The following is a 22,880-nucleotide window of genomic DNA, read 5'->3' as shown; positions in this document are numbered from 1 at the left end:
ACAACCAGTCTGAAGAAGGGTCTCGACCCAAAACGTCACCCATTCCTTCTCTCCTGAGATGCTGCCTGACCCGCTGAGTTACTCCAGCATTTTGTGATACCTTCGATTTGAACCAGCATCTGCAGTTATTTTCCTACACCTTTTTAAGGATGTGCAGGTGATATGTCCTTACAGGGGAATGCCTGTGCGTTCCTTTTTTAAATGCCATAAGGTCATAAGTGATAGGAGCGGAATTAGGCCATTCGGCCCATCAAGTCTACTCCGTCATTCACTCATGGCTGATCTGTTGTGTTGTTGTTGTTGTTCGTCCTTCAGGTTGGAAGATGACCATGACTTCACTTTCAGTTGGAGGATTGGTGACTGTGGGTCCGGAAGTGACTGGTGAGGCCAATCCGGGCCCGGAAGGCACGCCCACACGTAGGACACAAGTGGATGGGTGCTGCAGTGGAAGTGGAGGTAGCCCGGGCCTTGCGCGCGGTGCGTTTCCTCTGGGCGTCTGCAGTGCGTCTGTCCTCTGCTGCACGGGCTCCTGTGGTGAGCTTGCTACGCCAGGTTGGATGGTTTATCTATCTGATCTATCTCTCCCTCCTAACCCCATTCTTCTGCCTTCTCCCCATAACCCTTGACATCAGTACCAAATAAGAATCTATCTATCTCTGCCATAAAAATATCCAGTAACTTGGCCTCCACAGCCTTCTGTGTCAATGAATTCCACAGATTCACCACCCCCTGACTAAAGAAATTCCTCCTCATCTCCATCCTATAGGAAGGTCCTTTAATTCTGAGGCTATGACCTCTGGTCCTAGACTCTCCCACGAGTGGAACCATCCTCTCCACATCCACTCTGTCCTAGCCTTTCATCATGTGGGGAGACTGGTGCACTGACAGCCATCAGTCTGTCCTTGACAGACACAGACCTGGGTCTAATGGTATGGGCTCCACATTGGTTGGGAGTTTCTCCCTGCTGCAGCTTTCTTCTGCCTTCACAGCTGGTGCACTGCTCCACCTACTGGCCAGCCATCATCCTCTGCCTTATTTACCATTGCAAGTCCTCTTCTTACATAGAACAGTACATCACAGGAACAAGCCCTTCAGCTTCCAATGTCCGTGCCCAACATGATGCCAAGTTAAATTAATTTCCTTTGCTTCCACTTGATCCATATCCCTCCATTCCCTGCTTACCCACGTGCCTATCCAAAAGCTTATTAAATGCCACGATTGTATCTGCCTTCACCACCATTGCAGGTACCCACTATCATCTGTGTAAAAAACTTGCCCCGTGCATCACGTCAACATTTTACCCCCTCACCTTAAAACTATGCACTCTAATCTTTGACATTTCCATCCTGAGAAAAGGGTTCTGACTGTCTACCCTATCTATACTTTCAAAGCTTTATCAGGGCTCTACTCAGAGAAAGCAATTCACGTTTGTCCAACCTCTCCTTATGGCGAATACCCTCCAATCCAGGCAGCATTCTGGTAAACTTCTCGAGCTGTGCTTTGTCACGAACCTTCCTCTCGACCTGCCCGCCATACGTGACCCTGCCAGGGACAGTGCTCTGGGCAGTTTAACCCTTGGGATCTTCGGCACTCGCAAGCTTCTCCACCACAACAATGCTCACTCCGGATACTGATTTACACTGCTCTGTAAATCAAGTCGACCATCTGTCCAGTGCATTTTTCTCATTGTCAAGAAAGATTCTGATCCGAGTAGTGATCATACTCCATTCCTGATCACCCACCATTCCCAGTGGTAAAGAAAATCAAAAATATACAATCCACGATTAAAGAAATGTCTTCTCATGACAAATTTCTTACCCAAGAACATGCCACACATCCACCGGCCAGAGGAAGAAGTCTCTCTTCATTCACTCTGTCAATATCCGGCACGGTGGCGCAGCGGTAGAGTTGCTGCCTTACAGCGAATGCAGCGCCGGAGATTCAGGTTCGATCCTGACTACAGGCGCCGTCTGTACGGAGTTTGTACGTTCTCCCCGTGACCTGCGTGGGTTTTCTCCGAGATCTTCGGTTTCCTCCCACACTCCAAAGACGTACATGTATGTAGGTTAATTGACTGGGTAAATGTAAAAATCATCCTTAGTGTGTGTAGGATAGTGTTAGTGTGCGGGGATCGCTGGGCGGCGCGGACTCGATGGGCCGAAGGGCCTGTTTCCGCGCTGTATCTCTAAAAAAAAAAATATATATATATATACATATATAATTCTTAGAAGCCTCCGGAAGCATTTTGGAGAGCTCTACTTGAAGGAATGTTTCTGTTGCATAATCATCAACCATGATGGGGTTCACTGTGCAAATGTGGGTTATGCCATTTTTACACTGTGTAATTGGTAAATCTCCCATGGTAGGCTGATCCAAAAGATTAAGATGCATGGGATTCACTGAAACCTGGTCATATGGATTCAGATAAAAGACAGAGGGTTGTGGTGGAACGGTGTTATTCAGGCTGGAGGTCAATGACTAGTGGAGTTCCACTGGGATCAGTTCTGGGACCTCTGCTGATTGCCGTGTAGATAAAGGACTTGGACGTATATGTGTGTAAGAAAGAACTGCAGATGCTGGTTTAAATCGAAGGACTGAAGAAGGGTCTCGACCCGAAATGTCACCCATTCCTTCTCTCCAGAGATGCTGCCTGTCCCGCTGAGTTACTCCAGCATTTTGTGTCCACTTTGGACATATATGTGGATGGGTTGGTTAGCAATTTTGCAGATGACACAAAGATTGCCAGAGCTGCAGATTGTGAGGTAGGCTGTCAAAGTAAAATTACAGCAGGAAATAATTTGGCTGCAGAAATGGCAGATAGGGTTAATCCAAGCGAGATATTGAACTTTGGATGGTCAAATGCAAGGAGAAAGTACACAATTAATGGCAAATGCAAGGAGAAAGTACACAATTAGTGGCAAGACCCTGAAAAGTATTGATGTGCAGAGGAATCTTGAGGTCCAAGCCCATAGATCCCTGAAAATCGCGCACAAGTAGATACAGTGGTAGAGGTGGCATAAGGCCGCTTGCCTTCATTGGCCAGGGCATTGAGTATAAGAGTCAAGGAGTCAAGATGCAGCTTCATAGGGCTTTGGTTGGGCAATATTTGGAGCACTGCATGCAGTTCTGATCACCCCATTACAGGAAAGACATGGAGACTTTGGGAAGAGTGCAAAGGTTTTTCAGAATGCTGCCTGGATTCGTGGGTTTTAGCTACCGGGAGAGGTTAGATAGACTTGGCTTATTTTCGCTGGAATTTTGGAGGTTGAGGGGAGATTTGATACAAGTATACAAGTATATATACAAGTATATAAAATTCTGAGAGGCATAGATAGTGTAGATAGTGTAGCTATTATAACATATTTCCCATATTATAACATATTTCCCAGGGCGGAAATGTCAAAAACAAGTGAGGTGAGCGGGACAAAGTTTAATTATTCTTATGCTGTGCTGTTCTACGTTCTAAGAGCTGATGAGCACCTATTCACCTTCTCATCCTGTGACAACACCTTTCCACTAACAATCAAGCAAATAGATTTACGTTTCACCATCTGTAAGGCAAGAATGGCCCTTTTTAGGTTTGCAAATCAAAATTGCACCGTAATCCAGGTAAGATTTTAACCTTTATGCAATTATTGATGTGGGCACTTGGGCATCACAGGGTAGACCAGTATTTAAGCTTAGAAAGTGGGAACCAAAATGTATTTGCATCAGCTTTTTATCTGCAATTTGCATACGATAAGGTAGAAGAGCAAAATTTGGCCATTCCGCCCATCGAGTCTCTGCTGCCATTCAATCATGGCTGATCGATTTTTCCTTTTCAACCTCATTCGCCTGGCTTCTCTCTGTAATCTTTGATGCCCTTACTAATCAAGACCCAATTAATCTCTGCTTTAAAAATACCCAATGTCTGGGCCTTCACAGACTTCTGTGGCATTGAATTCCACACATTCACCACCCTCTGGCTAAAGAAATCTCTCATTGTCATTCTAAAGGTATGTCTTTTATTCTGACGTTGTGCCCTCTGGTTCTAGACTATCCCATTACTGGAAATATCCTTTCCACGTCTACTCTTTCATTATCCGGTAGGTTTCAATGAGATCCCCCATCTTTCTTCTAAATACCAGCGAGTACCAACAGAGCCATCAAACGTTCATTATATGTTAACCCAATCAGCCCCAGGAACATTCTGGTAAACCTCCTCTGGACCCTCTCCAATGCCAGCACATCCTTCCTCAAATATGAGGCTCAAAACTGCTCACAATATTCCAAACGTGGCCCAAACAGTGCCTTATAAAGCCTCAACATTACACCTTTGCTTTTATATTCTAGTCTTCTCAAAATGAATGCTAGCATTGCATTTGCCTTCCTTATTACCGACTAAACTTGCAAATAAACGTTTTGGGAATCCTGCACCAGCACTCCCAAGGCCCTTTGCACCTACAATTTCTAAATTCTCTTCCCATTTAGAAAATATCTACACCTGCATTTCTTCTACCAGTGTATGATCACACCCGTTGCTGTGCTCTATTACGTTTGCCATTTCTTGGCCCACTCTCCCTACCTGTCCAAGTTCGTCTGAAGACTCCCTGCTTCCTCAACACTACCTGCCTCTCCACCTATCTTCGTATTATCTGCAAACAGCCACAAATATGATCATGATCATCCTGATCGTGAAAAGTAGCGGATCAAACACAGACCCGTGTGGAACACCACTAGTCACCTGTAGCCAAGCAGAAAGGCTTTTATTCCTACTCTTTGCCTTCTGGTGGTCAGCCAATCTTCCATCCACGCTGGTACCTTGACAATACCATGGGCTTGCATCTTGACACAAGTCTTAACATAAGTCTCACCAGCTTTCATTACCAAGCTTATCTCCGCTGCCCATCTTAAATAAAGGAACAACATTAGCCATCCAAAACTCAACTGGCACCTCATCTGCAAAGATCTCCATCAGGGGGCCTAGCAATCTCCTTCCTTGCTTCTTCCCATATTAACCTGGGATGGATCTCATTCAGCACTGCGGATTTATGCATCCCATTGCATCGAACACCTCTTGCTTTTTAATTCAGTCATGGCCAAGGGATCTGCTGGCTGGTTGGCCTTGCACGAGCGTGTCAAGGCTCCACTTCATTAACTTGATCTTCTCTCCAACTGCTGGAATTTTCACTCCCTCAAATGCAACTGCTGAGGATCAATAGAAGCTCTTCCCCCTGCAGATTTATTGACAGCACCATAACCTGCAGCTATCATTACTCATGTAAACCACTAACAATATTCCAATACCAATGGGAAAAGGCCTATTTGTTAAGTAGATCATTGAATTAAAAGCGGTGTTCTAAAATAACATACCCAACTGTGTCTGCCGCAGTTGAAGTTTCAAATCATCAACCTGGCCGTTCAGCCGTCTGGTCTGATCCTCAAATTCCAAAAGTTGGCTTCTCACCTGCGCACAGCGCTCCACCTGCAAGAGAAATCATTGAAAAACAAATTATTTCCCAAAAATACTTTGCATCAGCTTGATGCTTAATATAAGATACAGACCACACAGACGAGATTTCCCACCATTGACTCCGTCTACACCATGCAGCCTCAGGAAAGCAGTGAATATAATCAGACCTTTTCCGCCTGGATCTTCTTCTGGCTCCCGGCGGGCGGAAGAACAGCAGCTTTAAACATCGCACCACCGGACTCAGAAACAGCTTGTTCCCCTGTTATCAGGCTTCTGTACGGTCCTTCCATAAACCAGGGTATAGTCCGATTATCAAGGTTTCAAGGGTTCCAAGGTCAGTTTATTGTCACATGTACCAGTTAAGGTACAGTGACATTTGAGTTACCATACAGCCATACTAAGTGATAAGCAACAACCACATAAAAGTTAACATAAACATCCATCACAGTGGATTCCACATTCCTCACTGTGATGGAAGGCAATACAATTCAATCCTGTCCCTGATTGTGGACATTGGACTTTGTCTCTGGACTGTTGTGATATAATGCTGAGAACTATATTCTGCACAGGACGGCACGATGGCACAGCGGTAGAGTTGCTGCCTGACAGAGTTCCATCCTGACTACGGGTGCTGCCTGTACTCTCTGTGACCGAGTGGGCTTTCTCAGTTGTCCTCCCACATTCCAAAGACGTGCAGGTTTGTCGGTTAATTAGCTTCTGTACATTGTCCATAATGTGCAGGATAGAACTAGTATATGGGTGACCGTGGATTCGGTGGCCAAAGGGCCTGTTTGCACGCTGTATCTCGAAACTAAACTAAACACTGGGACTTTTCCTTCAAACTATGTTTTGTACTTGAGTTTGGTATGATTGCATTGATAGTATTATCTGATTTGATTGGATAGCATGTGAAACAAAGCTTTTCACTGTTCCTCATTGCACATGACAATAATAAACCTAAACCTAAACAAAACCTAAACAAAAGGCAGACACAAAATGCTGCAGTAACTCAGCGGGTCAGGCAGCATCTCTGGAGAGAAGGAATGGGTGACGTGTTGGGTCGAGACCCTTCTTCAGACTGATGTCAGTCTGAAGAAGGGTCTCGACCCAACACGTCACCCATTCCTTCTCTCCAGAGATGCTGCCTGACCCGCTGAGTTACTCCAGCATTTTGTGTCTACCTTCGATTTAAACCAGCATCTGCAGTTCTTTCCTAAAGAAAAGGCACATTTATATAGACACGATATTTCATGTTAAATGTGAAATATCTGGCACTTTTATAGCCTTTACAGATGAAACATTATGACCATGAATTCAACGATTTTAAAATATTAAAAAATATTTATGGCTAGTTAAATCAGTACAAGACCTTTTATTCAACATCCAAAACTTAGAAATGAGTTTCAATATATAAGCAAGACTTGAAATTTGATTGATATAGCACCTTCTATACTTCAATGTTAAGTGTGAAAGGCTATAGTGATCATTAGCGACCTGAGTAAAGTGCAATCATTATCTTTTCAGGGTGGCTTCAAGTTAATGAAAAGTTGGTGTAATGTGTTCTTATGAGTATGACAGGCATCAAATAACATAATTCCAACACCAGGGAAATCCAAACTACACCTCCCCAGCCTCCACATCCAACACGTTATTCTCCAACATTTCTGCCACCTACAATGTGATCCCACACTTCCTATCCCTATCTCTTTCCGCCTTCCACAGGGACCGCTCCCTCTGCAACTCCTTGATTCACCCATCCCTTCCCACCCAAACCAACTCCTTCCTAAGTACTTTCCCTTGCAACTGCAGGAGATGTAACACTCGTCCCCATACCTTCTCCTCAATCCATTCAGGGACCCCAGCAGTCCAGGTGAGACAGAGTTTCACGTGCACCTCCTATAACCTCATCTTCTGCATCCAATATTCCCAATGTGGCCTCTTTAACATCGGCAAGACCGAGTGTAGACTCAATTGCATTTCGTGAACACTTGTGCTCAGTCCGCCAAGGCCTACTGGATGTCCCAGTTGCTAGCCATTTTAACTCCCTTTCCAATTCTCATACTTACCTTTCTGTACTGGGCCTCCTCAATTGCCAGAATGAGGGCACACACAAACTGAATGTACAGTACTTCCTATTCCGCTTGGGTAGCTTACAACCTAATGGTATGAACACAGAATTCTCCAATTTTAGATAACTAACCTATAAAACCCACTCCACCCCTTCTCTTCCCTGTGCCCCACCTGGATGTGCATCCATTTCTCATCTTCCACCTACATTTTTTCCATTGGTTTCACAATTCGTACTGCTCCTATCCTTGTTCTACACTAGTTTACCAACACGATTTCTGTGAAGGAACAATGATCATTTCACACACATTGATCCTACAAGCTATATCTGCACCTGGAAGGGATGCCAGTTGAATATTACTGCAAGTCCAAAACAATTCATTTTAAAGTTGATAACACCATGACAATGCTTCAGTTTACCTCTTTCTTCAGCTGCTGCTCGAATATTTCTTTCTGCCTTTGACATTCATCCTGGTCAAGCTTTCTGGAATATTCTGTTTTCTTCAGTTCAGCTTGAAGTGCTGTGTGCGCAGCAGAAGGCTCGTTTAACACTGGAAAGCCAAAAATGATATCTTCATAACAATGTTTTATTTGATTCATGTCTTTCTATTTTGTTATTGTTATGGACTATTTTTAACGTAGTGACAGCACATTCACAATTCTCATTCTATTGATCACGATCATTCAGTGTGACAATGTGACAGATGTCACACCGCTGAAGATCACTCGTGACCTTTACGATTGAACAATATGAACCTGCACAACATTTTTCATTATATAACTTGTTAAATTACCTTCCACCATATCCCTTATTTAAAGAGACCTATTCGCAATGCTTTTCACCTTGTTTAGAATGTGCAAAGTACAAAATTACAGAGATTCCAAAAAAAGTAGTTTACTTGGCCCAAACAGTACCAGTTTTGTTTCTTAACTAGTAATACAAAGGCATGAGCTCATAACTCAGAAACCACGTGTTTAAATCCATAACAACCTGAAAAATTAAATTCAGACCATAGATGTTAGGCTCACTGGTCTATAGTTCCCAGGTTTTTCCTTGCAGCCCTTCTTAAATATCGGCACAACATTAGCCACCCTCCAGTCTTCTGGCACATCACTCGTGTCTAATGACGATTCATCTTTCTCAGCGAGGGCTCCTGTAATTTCCTCTCTAGCTTCCCACAGTGTCCTCAGATAGATCTGATCAGGCCTGGGTGTTTCATACCTTCAAAGGCCTTAGGCATCTCCTTGACATTAATGCGGATTGTCCTCAAGACATCTCCATCAACTTTTCCAAGTTCTCTAGACTTCATGTCTTTCTCCACAGTAAAAACAAAGGAGAAAATACTCGGAGTACGTTGCTCATCTCTTGCGGGTCCACACAAAGATGACCAGTCTGTTTTCTGAAGGCCCCCACTCTTTCTTTGGTTACCCTCAATGGCGTTTGTGCAGTCTTGCTGGGACTAAATTTTCTGCTATGCTAATTTTCATAAAGAGAAATTAAAATTAAAAAATGTTTTCCCCAATTCTTTTTTTAAATTTTCTACTTACGTTCTTCTCTTTTCTTTTTTTTTGGGTAAGCCTCATCATGCCAAAGATGGGACACTATTATGACAATCTTCTGCCTACGCTACTTTGTGAAGCACACAATCTAGATGAATCTAATGCAGTTTCAATTTCCCCCTGAACTGTGTCACTTCATTTAATGATTGGGGTATCTAACAATATCTGCAAAAGTAGTAAAAAAAATGTAAATTATGGTCTAAATTAGGATTTAAATCTGGGTTAGTCGCTGTGATGGCGCACACCAAAAAAATAACAAATGACTGTTCTTTCTCTCCAATTTTCAGTGACCACTGTTCAACATCCCTTACCATTATTGTAATAAAAGGACCCATTGTGGCTCCACCTGGGGGTCAAGCCACTTACTGATCGAACCTTCGTCACCAGAACTGGAATGATCACGTGACAGGGAGATGACAGTTGACAGTTGGAGATGACAGTTGACAGTTGGAGATGAGAAGCTCAGCTCGAGCCCACGAGTGGACAGACGTGTGATGCTCCTCTCAACAGCAACAAGCACCTAACTGTTCTCCTAACTAAGCGCGCATGTGTTCAACCACTGTTTCGTTAATAAAACCCGTTTGATTCACAAGAACAAACGTATCTTTTAGTCCACTATATTACAACTTTTTAAAGCATCATTGCACAATCATTGCCTTTTGGGTCATTGAAGAGGGTTTAAATATCAAATACTGTTAGTGGAGGGTTCTCCATTGGCACTGCATGTTGAAAATTCAGGCACAGTACAAATCATATTCTTGAATGAGGTAATAGACTTTCAATATGCAGCACTGTTGATTACATTTCTGAACACAAAGTGAGATTCTGAGCTCTAATGGTCTTACTGCAAATATAAAAGCAATACTTAAATTGGTTACTATCTAAATGTCCTTGCATGATTTATAATACAAATACATTTACAGAAGATTTCAAGTACACTAACTTGTACACAGTGTCTGATTTTCGCAACGAGCTTCATCCAACTGTTTCCGAAGCAGTTTGATCTCAGTCTGAAACTGTATATTTTCAGTCCTTAACGATCCATGGTCAGCTGTGTCCTTTAATCTTTCATTCAGTAGCTCATTCTGCCTCTCTAGCAAACAAATCTGGCTTTTGGCTTCATTTAGTTCAACCTGCGAGCAATGAAACACGTTTACAAACACGCTGACTCGTTAGACTGAAAGTTAAAGACAAAGTTTTTCAATAGACAATAGACAATAGGTGCCGGAGTAGGCCATTCAGCCCTTCGAGCCAGCACCGCCATTCAATGCGATCATGGCTGATCACTCTCAATCAGTACCCCGTTCCTGCCTTCTCCCCATACCCCCTCACTCCGCTATCCTTAAGAGCTCTATCCAGCTCTCTCTTGAAAGCATCCAACGAACTGGCCTCCACTGCCTTCTGAGGCAGAGAATTCCACACCTTCACCACTCTCTGACCGAAAAAGTTCTTCATCTCCGTTCTAAATGGCCTACCCCTTATTCTTAAACTGTGGCCCCTTGTTCTGGACTCCCCCAACATTGGGAACATGTTTCCTGCCTCTAATGTGTCCAATCCCCTAATTATCTTATATATTTCAATAAGATCCCCCCTCATCCTTCTAAATTCCAGTGTATGCAAGCCTAATTGCTCCAGCCTTTCAACATACGACAGTCCCGCCATTCCGGGAATTAACCTAGTGAACCTTACGCTGCACGCGTAGTATGGGTAAAATCTAGCCTATAATTCATGATCACGTTTACATTTGGATAAAATTCTCACAGAAATGTTTAACTATGTTCTACCTAGGGCGACACGGTGGCGTAGTGGTAGAGCTACTGCTTTACAGCACCAGAGACCCGGGTTCAATCCTGACCACGGGTGTTGTCTGTATGGAATTTGTACGTTTCCCCCATTACCTGCCTGGGTTTTCTCCGAGATCTTCGGTTTCCTCCCACACTCCAAAGACGTACAGGTTTGTAGGTTAATTGGCTTGTTCTAAATGTAAACATTGTCCCTAGTGTGTGTGTGTGTGTAGTGTTAGTGTGCGGGGATCGCTGGTCGATGCGGACTCGGTGGACCAAAGGGCCTGTATCTCTAAACTAAACTAAATATAAATTAAAGCCTTTCTCAACATTGGAGGAGCAAAGGTGAGTGCATAAGCCTCCCATCACCACCGGGACCAAGTTGAGATTTGGCACTTTGGATTTCTAACATCTTGTCCTGTGTATTTGGAACAAAGACAATGAGTTGGAAGCTCCTAAATTAATTTACTGAAATGGCAGTATGCGAGAGACATGCATCTGCATGCCTTGGTGTTTTTGGTGTAATGCTCTGCCCAGTGTACCTCAAGTGAGAGTGCACACATTTATGAATTGCATAGTAAATGATTACAGAGCACTAATTATTTATTCGGTACAACTCATCTGGCAAAATCAACCAGTGTCAGTTTAGTTTAGAGATACAGCGTGGAAACAGGCCCTTCGGTTCAATAAGTCGGCGCCGTGTAGTATCTGCCTCGGGATCAGGCACCCCGATTCATCAAACCAGCCATTCTGCAAGTCAACAATTGCAGAGAGGTCCTTCATGCCAGCAATCCCAGGAGGCAGATATTAGATGATATTTGTAAGTGGTGCAAGGGATATCAGCGACTTGCAACGAATGGGGTATCATAAACCCTATCCCAATCTTGTTAAAATTGTCGTAGTCCAAGAACCCATCTGACAACACAGCCACTCATATATTTAGTTCTGCTCTAACATGTATGTACACACTATTATTCAAGCACGTCAGATAATGAATACATAAATGTTGAAATACTCTCATCATCAACTCTCATCTCTCTTATGCAGGATCACGATGCCCACTCTAAGGCTCTTTCCAGTCACAGAGTCAGAATCATAGAGCCATACAGCACGGAAACAGGCCCTTCAACCCACCTTGCACAAGCTAATCAAGTTGGCATACATGGCTGCATTTGGCTCATAACCTCTTCTTATCCATATTTCTGTCCAAATAGCTTTTAAAGGTTGTAATTGTGTCCACATCTATAGTTTCCTCTGCCAGGTCATTCCAGATACAGCAACCTTGTGATGAAAATGTTGCCCCTGAAGTCCCTCTAAATCATCTTTAGCATATGCCCTCTAGTTTTAGAATCCTCTATGCTGGTAAAAAGACAGTGAGCGTTCATTTTATCCACACCTTCGTGATCTTGTGTACTTCAAGAAGATCACCCCTCTGCTTCCTAAATTAAAAGAAAAAGTGCCAGCCTATTCAACCTCTCGCTATAAAAATAAGAGCATCCCTGTTGTATTGGCAATCTTCCATCTCCTGCTGCATAAACCATTCATTTAGTTGCATAACCATTCATCACATGTGACATCCAAGAGGGGAGAAGTACACCATCACCTGCTTCTATATTTATGTCCAATGTCTATAGTTGAGAATTGGTTAAAATAATGGCTCAGAACTTAAAATGGAAATATTATAGAGAGCCATTGTCAAAACGTGTGTGCGTGTGCATGTGCGTGTGTGTGCATAAAAGATCTGGTACCGAGAGAAAAAAAACATTCTGACCTCAACATGGAGGACTGTCAGGGTGAGAAGCCAAGGCAGGAGGGAATAACTTTTGATTTTTAAGAGCCAATTATTAATTCAGCACAATGGCCCCAGCATGAGTGAAGTACACAGCCTCCAGGGATAAATCACATCCAAAAATTCAGCTTGTGATCAACCACAGAGTGCAGATTCAGGGACTGATACTAGGGCTGCTTTCTGTTTAACTGATTAATTGATTAATTTTGAAAAAGTGATGAGTCATTATCACTTTGCCCTTGATTAAAAGATCATTTTCAAAAATCAAATGTTTGTGATTTTCAAATTAAAACTCGTTCCATCTTGGCAAATTTACCTTAATTTCACAAACGTAAACCTACTTTAGACCGTCGTTAGGTAGGGTCTAAAAAACATAATGTATCAGCAGTTTCATCACTCAATGACGTGTGCAATTTCATGACAAAGAAGCCAGCAGAACTAAAACAACCTTTGGATTCAACTGAGCTAGGAGGACTTGTCATGAGTAATCTGTCCACTTTTTCAAGTGTGTTTGGGCTTTTAGACATGTTTTCCAGGACAGCCATTTCCCACTTCAATAGCTTCACAATGTCTTGCGGGTTTGAATATGACTCCATAGGCTTCGGCCTCCTGACATTCTTTCCGGATAGAATGCATCAAGCTCTTCTCATTTGGTTTGCGGTGGGCTCAGCTTGATCATGATCTTCTTCAAGATTTCAAGATCAATTTATTGTCACATGTACCAATTAAGGTACAATGAAATTAAAGTTCCCATACAGCCATATTAAGTAAAAAGCAACAAGACACACAGCTACATAAAATAAAATTTAACATAAACATCCACCACAGCAGATTCCACATTCCTCACTGTGATGGAAGGTAATAAAGTTCAATCATCTTCCTCTTTGCTCACCCGCGGTCGGGGCTGTTGAACCGTCCGCAGTCGCCGCTGCCGACGGTCCAAAGCCCTCGCGTCGGGATGATCGAAACTCTCCGCGTCGGGACGATTGAAACACTCTCCGCGGCATGGAGCTGCCGAGTCGGCCTCTTCTTACCAGAGACCGGCGGCTCACAATGTTAAAGTCCACAGGCACCGCGGTTGGAACTCTCCGCAGTCGTTCCTCGGCAAAGGATCACAGCTCCACGATGTTAAAGTCCACGCCGCGCCCGCGGCATGAAGCGCCGGGCCGGTCTCCAGAAAAGGCCGCCAACTCCTCGATGTTCATCATCGTCATCAAATAATTTACCGTCATTATTTGAGAACAGCTGCATGTAAACGTCTCTCACAATTTTGGCAAGATCACTTGTTGTTGGGAACGCAAGTCGGGTGTTTCAGGCAGAATCATAGTGCATTGGATCATCCAAGTACCCGAGGAGTCCTGAAATGCCTGGGTTTCTTCTCTGCTCATTCCTGGCGTGAACAGCTTCATGCAGTTTTCTGTCGATATCACCAGGTTGCTGCTCCAGATCAGCATGAAATCAAATATTTTGTCACTTTGACTAAGTTGCAATCACGTTGTCCAAGGGCAAGGACACTCATATCAATCAAATCCAAACTTTCAGCTCACTCGAAGCTGGACGCAAAATGCTGGAGTAACTCAGCGGGACAAGCAGCATCTCCTGGAGAGATGGAATGAGTGACGTTTCGAGTCAAGACCCTTCTACAGTCTAAAGGGTGGGATGAAAGGGAAGTGAGGGAATTGGGGATGGGAGATGATTCCCTCCTTTTTTCCCTCCCATTCTACAAAAATGCCTCCCTCTGGCTTTACATTTCACTCCTCCTCTTTGGTTCTACCTATCTGACAGTCCATTGTCTCCTTTTCATCTCTAGCCTTTGTCACTTACTCCACCCCTCTGATCAACCTCCCCACCCCTCCCACCCCCTGCCCCCGTCTGCATCCACCTATCACTTGCTAGGCTTTGTCCCGCCCTCACATCTCTTTTCCCGCTTTCTCCCCACTTACTCCTTCAATCTGAAGAAGGGTCTCCATCTGAATCATGGCCTGGCCTCCACAGATGCTGTTAAGTCCCTCCAGCACTTCATGTTTTGCTCAAAATTCCAGCACCTGCATTTTGTTGTTTCTCCTCTCTAATCACCAAAACAGGTTGAAGACAGATTGTATAATGGGAGGGCTTCCGAGGATCCCAATGAGCCATTAAAGAACATTAATGAATGTCCTCACAAATGTAATCCTGGGTAGATCCAACCTGATAGAGCTTTCATCAACTCAGAAGACATAACTAAATTTAACTGTAGACCCAACTTTTCAGTAGAGAGTGGTTCCTTTCCTCTTCAGCTGCTAATTAACATTAGGTTTTACTGAAAATGGCCATAACAATGAGATAGTAAACTTCCTCAAAAGTCAATTTAATAATATCATGACTTAAAAATAAAGTTAAAAATAAACAGTTGATTATATTCTTTGTTTGCACCATTTGCATGCTTACTTTTACTTGACCAATCTAAAAAAAATACAATGGATTCATTTCCTTTACTTTTTCTTAGCCGCTTGATGTTCATTTTGGAAGAAGCATATCAAAAAATAACATCTGAAACAATTTTCAACTATTTAGTGTCTTTAATCTGAAGACTGAAATATATACGATATTTACACATCCAGGAATTCTTATCCTCTGGTCCTTATTGATATCTATATACTAAAGCTCTCATTTGTTTGTTTGTTCCTGAACTACAGCCAAAACGGTACACGATAGAGCATCAATTTTAGGCCCACCTTACTCACCGTTGTCCCTTTGGTGCTAATGGAAGAAGTTTAATTGAAATTGGTGTTATATTTTTAAAGTTATTCACATTTTAAAGTTTAAATCTAGGTCCTAGGGAGGGATGGGGAGGGAGGGAGGGTGGGAGGAGGGAGGTGGAGGGGGGTGGAGGGAGTTAGGGAGGAGTGGAGGAGGGAGGGGGGGAGGGAGGGTAGGGGGAGGAGGGGAGGGGGGAGGAGAGGGTGCTGTACCAATGCAGGAGAGATTTGGGCCCAACGGGTCCACTTGGTCTAGTATATTAAAACTCTCATCTTGTGTGTTTGCGTGTACCTGATATACAGCCAAAATGGTACACGAATGCGCAACAATTTTTGCCTCACCTTACTCACCATTGGCCTGCGGTTAAAAAGGTTGTTATATTTTAAAAGTTATTAACTTTTTAAACTTTAAAGAATCACTTTTTAAACTTTAATAAATTTGATTGGCTCTACCACCTCCCCCCCACGTGGGGTCCGGTGCGTCCTGATTGGCTACCTCTGTGTTTGACATCACAATGGGAACCCAACAGGTCTACGAATGCGCAGTTGGGGCCCGTTGATCTAATGCTTACACAAGATGGCCGCCGGATCCGCGTGTGCGCAGTTGGGGGATGGTTGCCGCTCGGAGGGGGGCGGGACCCGCCCAAGCGACAGGAGTGGCGGCCAATGGGGGGGGGGGGGGGAGCCCTCCTTCTGCTGGCCGGCGCGATGGCCGCCTGGGCCCGGGGTGAGTGGCTCCCTCTCCCCTTTCCTCTCCCACCCCCAGCCCCGGGGGAGTTTTAAGGGGGGCTGAGGAGGGACGGAGTGGGCGAGTGGCGTCAGTTGGGGGAGGGTTTTCAGGCCCGCAGGAGGGTTTGGATGGAGGGTTGCCGGGCCCGCAGGAGCGATTTGGACCCAACGGGTCCATGCCCGGGTAATTTTAACTAAATTAATGATTTGTCTGTGGTTAAAACTAAACAGCGTTTCCAATTATCTTCAAATGCAGAATAAAAGAAAAATCTTTATACAATTTACCTCCAACTTCATCGCTTGAGCGCGGGTTTGTTGATGTTCCTCTTTACTGGACTGTATGATAAGAGATTCTCCATGTAACCGAGCTGCTTCTGCTGCAAAGCAAAATTATGATCAAAGGTAATAAGTACAGATACCATAAAATATAAAATAAGTACATGTTAAAGTAGAAAAACCTAAACAGAAATCACTACTTATCATCAATTTCACTGTTGTTAATGCATACTTTTTCAGGCAACAACCTGACAGAAGTATATAGAGTCATGGAGCCGTACAGTATGGAAGCAGGCCCATTCAGCCTAACTTCCTCATGCCAACCAACATGCTGAATCTACAATAGTCCAACATGCCTGCATTTGGTCCATATCCCTCTAAACCAATCCTATCCATGTACCTGTCTAAATACTTTTAAAATGTTGTGATAGTATCTGCCTCAACTACCTCATTTCATATACCCACAACACTTTATGTAAAAAAAGATGTCCCTCAGGTTCCTATTAAAGCTTTCCCTCTTCACCTTAAACCTATGTTCACTGGTTCGTGATTCCCCCACTTTGGGGTAAAGGACTCTGCGCACTTACCCATTTATTCCTCTAATGATCTTATAAGATCACCCCTCACCCTCCAACACTCCAAGGAATAAAGCCCTAGCCTACTCTACTTCTCCATATAACCTCTGCCCCTCGAGTCCTGGCAATATTCTCATAAATCTACTCTTCACCCATTCCAGCTTAACAATATCTTTCCAATAACTGGGCAACCAAACCAGAAGGTTTGGATCCACCAGGAATGTATTCTGCTGTTTAAAGCATTGCCAAATAATAAATCACACCTTCAATTCTTTTCTCATTCACTGCCACTTTCTCCATTCTTTTCCGATAATCATCCTGCAGTTCCAACTGATACCTACACAGAAGCATTGCATTATTTAATAGTTTATAACAACAAATAAAACAAATCTGTATTAAGTACAGTCAACTAAGGAAAGAAGGAATCTATCTCTTCCAGCTTTTTGATGAAGTAAAAAAATGCAGACGCTATCTGGCCAGTGTTATTAATTTGGTAGCAGTTAATTGCATATAAAAGCAAATTATCTTAAAATAGATTATGGTTATTACAATAACAATTTATCACTGAGCTTTTCCCCCGGTGAAATCAAATAGAATGCGGCACGGTGGCGCAGCGGTAGAGTTGCTGCCTTACAGCGAATGCAGCGCTGGAGACTCAGGTTCGATCCTGACTACAGGCGCCGTATGTACGGAGTTTGTACGTTCTCCCCGTGACCTTCGTGGGTTTTCTCCGAGATCTTTGGTTTCCTCCCACATTCCAAAGACGTGCAGGTTTGTAGGTTAATTGACTGGGTAAAATGTAAAAAATTGTCCCTAGTGTGTGTAGGATAGTGTTAATATGCGGGGATCGCTGGGCGGCGTGGACCCGGTGGGCCGAAGGGCCCGTTTCCACGCTGTATCTCTAAATCTAAAAAAAATCTAAATCTATCTATCTATTTCAACAATTCAGAGGACTGAACATTGTCTTAAAATTTCAGAATTAAAAATCTGAAAATTCTCTTCTACAAAATGGGTTAAAACCAACAGTACATTTAAAAAAAACATAACTTTATTGCGATCTTTCAAAATTCCACCTAAATACATTATTTAAAATGTTAGAATTTTAAACATAAATTGAAAATCACTAGTTTTCTGAAGTGGTCTATAAAAAAAGACAACAAACATAAAGTATGATTAGGAAGGAAGTGAAGATGCCGGTTTAAACCGAAGATAGATACAAAAAGATGGAGTAACTCTGCAGGTCAGACAGCATCTCTGGATAAAAAAAATAGGTGACGTTTCGAGTCGAGAACCCTTCGCTTATCATCTACACTTCATCCGAAACATCACCTATTCCTTTTCTCCAGGGATGCTGTCTGACCCGCTGTTACTCCAGCTTTTTGTGTCTATCTTAGGGATATGAAGTATATTTGAAAGAAAATTATCTTCCAATCCAATTGAAAAAAGCAATGGAGATATAAAAATACAAGCAAATGATTTATCCAAAGCCTGCAATCTGTACCACCCAAGCCAGAGTTATTTGAAGCATAAGAAAATGATCTCCTGTAGGTTCCCTCTCCAGTCACAAACCATCCTGCCTTAGGTATTGCCGTTCCTTGAAATTAACTGCATCCACATCCTGGAATTCCTTCCTGAAGAGAGAGCTTCAGCACGAGGACTGCAGCTACCCAAGAAGTCGTCAAAAGATGCTGGCCTTAGCAGTGACACAAAGATTGGGGGAAAAAAGACAAAAGGCAAAGCAACAAGCGTAAAATGGTTGTTCTCTCATTAATATATTTGCCTCCAAGCTCGATTATTAAAGAGCTCGGCTTATAATATTTTACAGCAGACTTTCTTCAAATGAAAGTGAGTGTGTTAATAGATAAAGCTCTTTCGTCCCTTTTTGTGGTTTACATTCACAGCTACCAAAAGACTTCCAACATGTTCATTAATCATTCAAACTTGCTATGTTAGATAAGGAATGCATGTAGCCAAGTCAGGTTCGTGAGACTGTAGCAAAAATCAATTTGTTCAACTAACATTGAATGTTGTTGTCCAAACAAAGTAACAGAAGCAAATTATAACTATGCACTCATCTTGCCTGAAATCACTGAACTGCTAAGATCAAAGGTCCTTCTGGGACCTTCCTGGCATCTATTGCTCTGTCCCATATCATACCTTTACTAATTGAGTTCTTTCACAAACATGATTTGAAAATAAACAATGTTTTCAGTAAGATTATATGAAGATCTAGTTAGTGTTTCTTCTGTTGAGAACTAACAAAAGACCTAGTTCTGATGCAGGGGCTTCGATCTGAAATGTTAATCGGTTTCTCTTTCCGTAGATACTGCTTAACCTCTTCCAGATTTCTGCTTTTGTTTCAGATTCCATCATCTGCATTTGCAACCCAGAGATATGAATATTGATTTCTTTAACTTCAAGTAACCTCTCTCCATCCCTCCCCCACCAGAGTCGTACAAGCTTCAAAGTCATCTTATTCAGTCTCATTGTCTGTAATTTGTTTTCACCTTGCCCCTCGTTAACAATGGCCTGTTTCCTTTATCATCGTTACTTTTTTTTTGCATATCTTTCATTCATTTGTTCTATATCTCTCTATAATCACCATCTCTCTCTCTCTCGTTTCCCTTTCCCGCACTCTGAAGAAGGTCTTGGCCCAAAAAGTCACCCGTTCCTTTTCTCCAGAGTTGCTGTCTGACCCACTGAGTTACTCCAGCTTTTTGTGTCTATCTTTGGTTTGAACCAGCATTTCCTTCCTACACATCTGCATTTGTGTTTTCTTTTGTTCAGAATCTACATTTGTTTACCAAATTGTCTTGCAGAAAATTAAAATTGCCATGGAGAAGTATTTACTAATTGTTAATCACAAACAAAAATTGCTCTGTAACATTTTGCTTACACATAAACAAAGTACACATAAACATCACTCGTAAGACAGCAATAAAGCACTACTGAACACTATTGAGTAACTTTAAAAGCCTTTTGTTCTTTTCTTATCCATGCCTTGCTACAGTACATCATATTGTAACGCTCCCACTTCAGCATTATGCTTTAGTTAAGTTTCCTTAAAATGCCATAGGAAATTGAACATTTTAGTGAATAAAATCACTGTCTTTTGTTTATTGCACTCTTGAATCACACATGCCTTACTTGCACAGTTCATTCTTAAGCTTTTGCTCGTAAGACTCCTCGATATTTTTTACTGACAGCTCCCGTCTTTGGAGACTGTCTTCTGCACTTTTGTTCTTCTGTTCATGCAAATTCTGGGTCCTGAAATGGGAGAAAAATCATGAATGAAATCTGCGCCCAAAGACAATTATTATACATCACAGTTTTCTATTCAGCTTTCCAATAATCTGTACAAATTGGTTATTTAATTCAATTTATAACAGATAAACAGATGTAACAAATAACAGGGGTGGCGCAATGATAGAGTTGCTACCTGACAGCGCTTACAGTGCCAGAGACCCGGGTTTCGTTCCCGACAATGGGTGCTGCCTGTACAGAATTTATACGTCTCCCTGTTTTCTCTGAGATCTTCGGTTTCCTCCCACACTCCAAAGACATGCAGGTTTGTAGGTTAATTGGCTTGGTATAAATGTAACTTGTCCCTAGTGTGTGTGGGACAGTGCTAATGTGCGGGGATCGCTGGTCGGTGCGGACTCGGGGGGCCAAAGGGCCTCTTTCCGTGCTGTATCTCTAAATTAAACTAAATTAAAAGTTTACCTGTGCATGTTAGCCATTTATCATATTTAAAACCATATTTAACTTATCAGAATGGATACATTTTCTCCAGACCTTTACAAATTACATGTACAAAACAGAGTCAGCAGTGGTTATGACTACATAACATGGGGCTATTTCTCATGATTCACCACAGGTGTTATTTTAATCTAGAAAAGGTTATCTAGCAAATCACTAGTAAGATGGTCTCATTAATAACCATAAAACAACATGCATATGAACCCTGGTCTCAACACGGATTTAACAGTCAAAACAATTTATTTTATTGGCAGCAACAAATTGAACTTGCAGGAGCTAGCAACATTTTCAGGAGGTCCAATCAGATAACAATGATGTGGTCTAGAAATTACAACAATATGGGTTTGTAATAACAATATTATCAGTTTGATTAGTTTATTCTGTTTAAAAGTCATGAACAAAAATGTGTTTGCCAGTTATCAATTTAAAGAATTGCCCCTAGCCAACTCACTCAGAAAATATGCAGCCAAGTATTTCTCACTGAGTACTTCTTATGAGATTTATTTTTCTATGTAAATTCCCATCTAAGAAAAATGATACATGGTGTGTTGGCAGATAATCTTCCTCCTGAAATGCTGACCAGAAATTGGCACGAGAAGTGTTATTTAGTTTAGATATACAGCAAGGAAACAGGCCCTTCGTCCCACCGAGTCCACGACAACTATTGATCACCCTTTCCACACCAGATTCTACGATATCCCACTTTCTCATCTACTCCTTAGACACTAGCAACAATTTGCAGAAAGCAATTAAAAAATCTGATTCTGGATCTTTCCATTCTGTAGTTTACATATTTGTAATTTTTCAAGCAATTCATTACATTCATTTATTAACAGCAGGCATCTCAAGTTACTGAAAAAATATCACCAATGCTGTCTCTGAAAAATCTTCCAGTTGGAAGGATTTTGCACCACAACATTTTCTCCCAGGCCTATCTCAAAAGTACTGAGACCTTTGTTATATTCTTGGGTACGCAATGTCATTTGAAAACCAACATCAAATTCCTGAAACATAATTCCAAGCTGTCATTGGGAGACATTACAAGGCAAGAGACAGACATAGATTTATGTTCAAAGACAGGCATAGATTTATGTTCAGACATATGTTCAAAGCCTCCTTCAAAAAAATTTTTTTTGAATGTTTATGAATATCTTGGTTTCCGAAATAATAAAATATTAAAATAAACTGAAAACATTTTAAACCTTTTAATTTAAAAACTGTACAGTACTGTTGGTTTTCTTAGTCCCTGCTTTTCTCCATTGAAATAAAAGCTGTCTTTCCCATGTTGGACCTAATGGGTTGAAGAAAGGTCATTGATCGGAAAGAGTAACTGCTTTTTCTCTCTCCACACTGAATACATCCAGCAATTTTTGTTTATTTTTCAGCATCTGCACTTTTTAAATATATAAATTGGCTTACTAACATGGATGAACTCAACTTTATCACTGCTCCAGTTTTTGAATGTTGAAGACCATTGTATCATAACTTGATGTTGTACTTACAACTCAAAGGTTTCAATTCGTTGCCTGAGTTCTACTTCTCTATTACGTAGAGCATCAATATCTTTCAGTAAACTTTGCCTTTGCATATAGATTTCTTTCTCCTCAACCTGTAATAAAATAAAAATCCTAAAAAATCTGTAAAATTATAATTTAATTAGATATTGTACAATCAAAACTTGTAACAAAATAAATTCTGAATCCAGCTCAATATAGCCTTTCACATTTATGGATTACCCACTTTAAATTGACATCATTAATTTGCTGCATCCATCAGAAATATTCCACGATATCAGCTTTCTGCGATGTTTTCAACAAATTAACATTAGAATATTTCTTAGCCACTGCAAAATCTTAATTGATAAAATCAGCTCATAACTTGCACAGGAAGTAGCATTTCTCATTTCCTCTCTTAAAACAATGCTACTTTATTCTGGCCTCTGATTACTCCAATTATGCTGATTAACTTCCTAATAACTAACTTCCTGGAAACCCAGCGCGTAGACTGTACTGTAAAAGAACTCATCACAACAGCACATTCACAAAGGATTGTGAGTTAATCATAATCATAATAGTACGTTATTAGCCAAGTATATTTTGCAACATACGAGGAATTTGATTTGCCATACAGTCATACCAATAAAGAGCAACA

The 22,880-nt window shown here is 41.8% G+C and overlaps 1 protein-coding gene across 2 annotated transcripts in view; it reads right to left on the bottom strand.

The window, feature by feature from the left end:
- Positions 1 to 22,880, bottom strand: part of ofd1 (OFD1 centriole and centriolar satellite protein) — a 73,293-nt gene that overhangs the window by 36,369 nt on the left and 14,044 nt on the right. For both annotated transcript variants that reach the window (XM_078408977.1, XM_078408976.1), the window contains exons 9-15: positions 22,232 to 22,338; positions 20,118 to 20,237; positions 17,234 to 17,307; positions 16,405 to 16,496; positions 10,023 to 10,212; positions 7,940 to 8,070; positions 5,353 to 5,464 (exon numbers count right to left, since the gene is read on the bottom strand). In XM_078408977.1, the coding sequence (XP_078265103.1) occupies positions 5,353 to 5,464; positions 7,940 to 8,070; positions 10,023 to 10,212; positions 16,405 to 16,496; positions 17,234 to 17,307; positions 20,118 to 20,237; positions 22,232 to 22,338 (826 nt within the window). The remainder of the gene's footprint in view (positions 1 to 5,352; positions 5,465 to 7,939; positions 8,071 to 10,022; positions 10,213 to 16,404; positions 16,497 to 17,233; positions 17,308 to 20,117; positions 20,238 to 22,231; positions 22,339 to 22,880) is intronic.

This window comes from Rhinoraja longicauda, chromosome 12, assembly GCF_053455715.1.
Source record: "Rhinoraja longicauda isolate Sanriku21f chromosome 12, sRhiLon1.1, whole genome shotgun sequence".
Classification (NCBI taxonomy): Eukaryota; Metazoa; Chordata; class Chondrichthyes; order Rajiformes; family Arhynchobatidae; genus Rhinoraja; species Rhinoraja longicauda.
The sequence above is the reverse complement of the archived record's forward strand: the minus strand, read 5'-3'. Positions and strand labels throughout refer to the sequence as shown.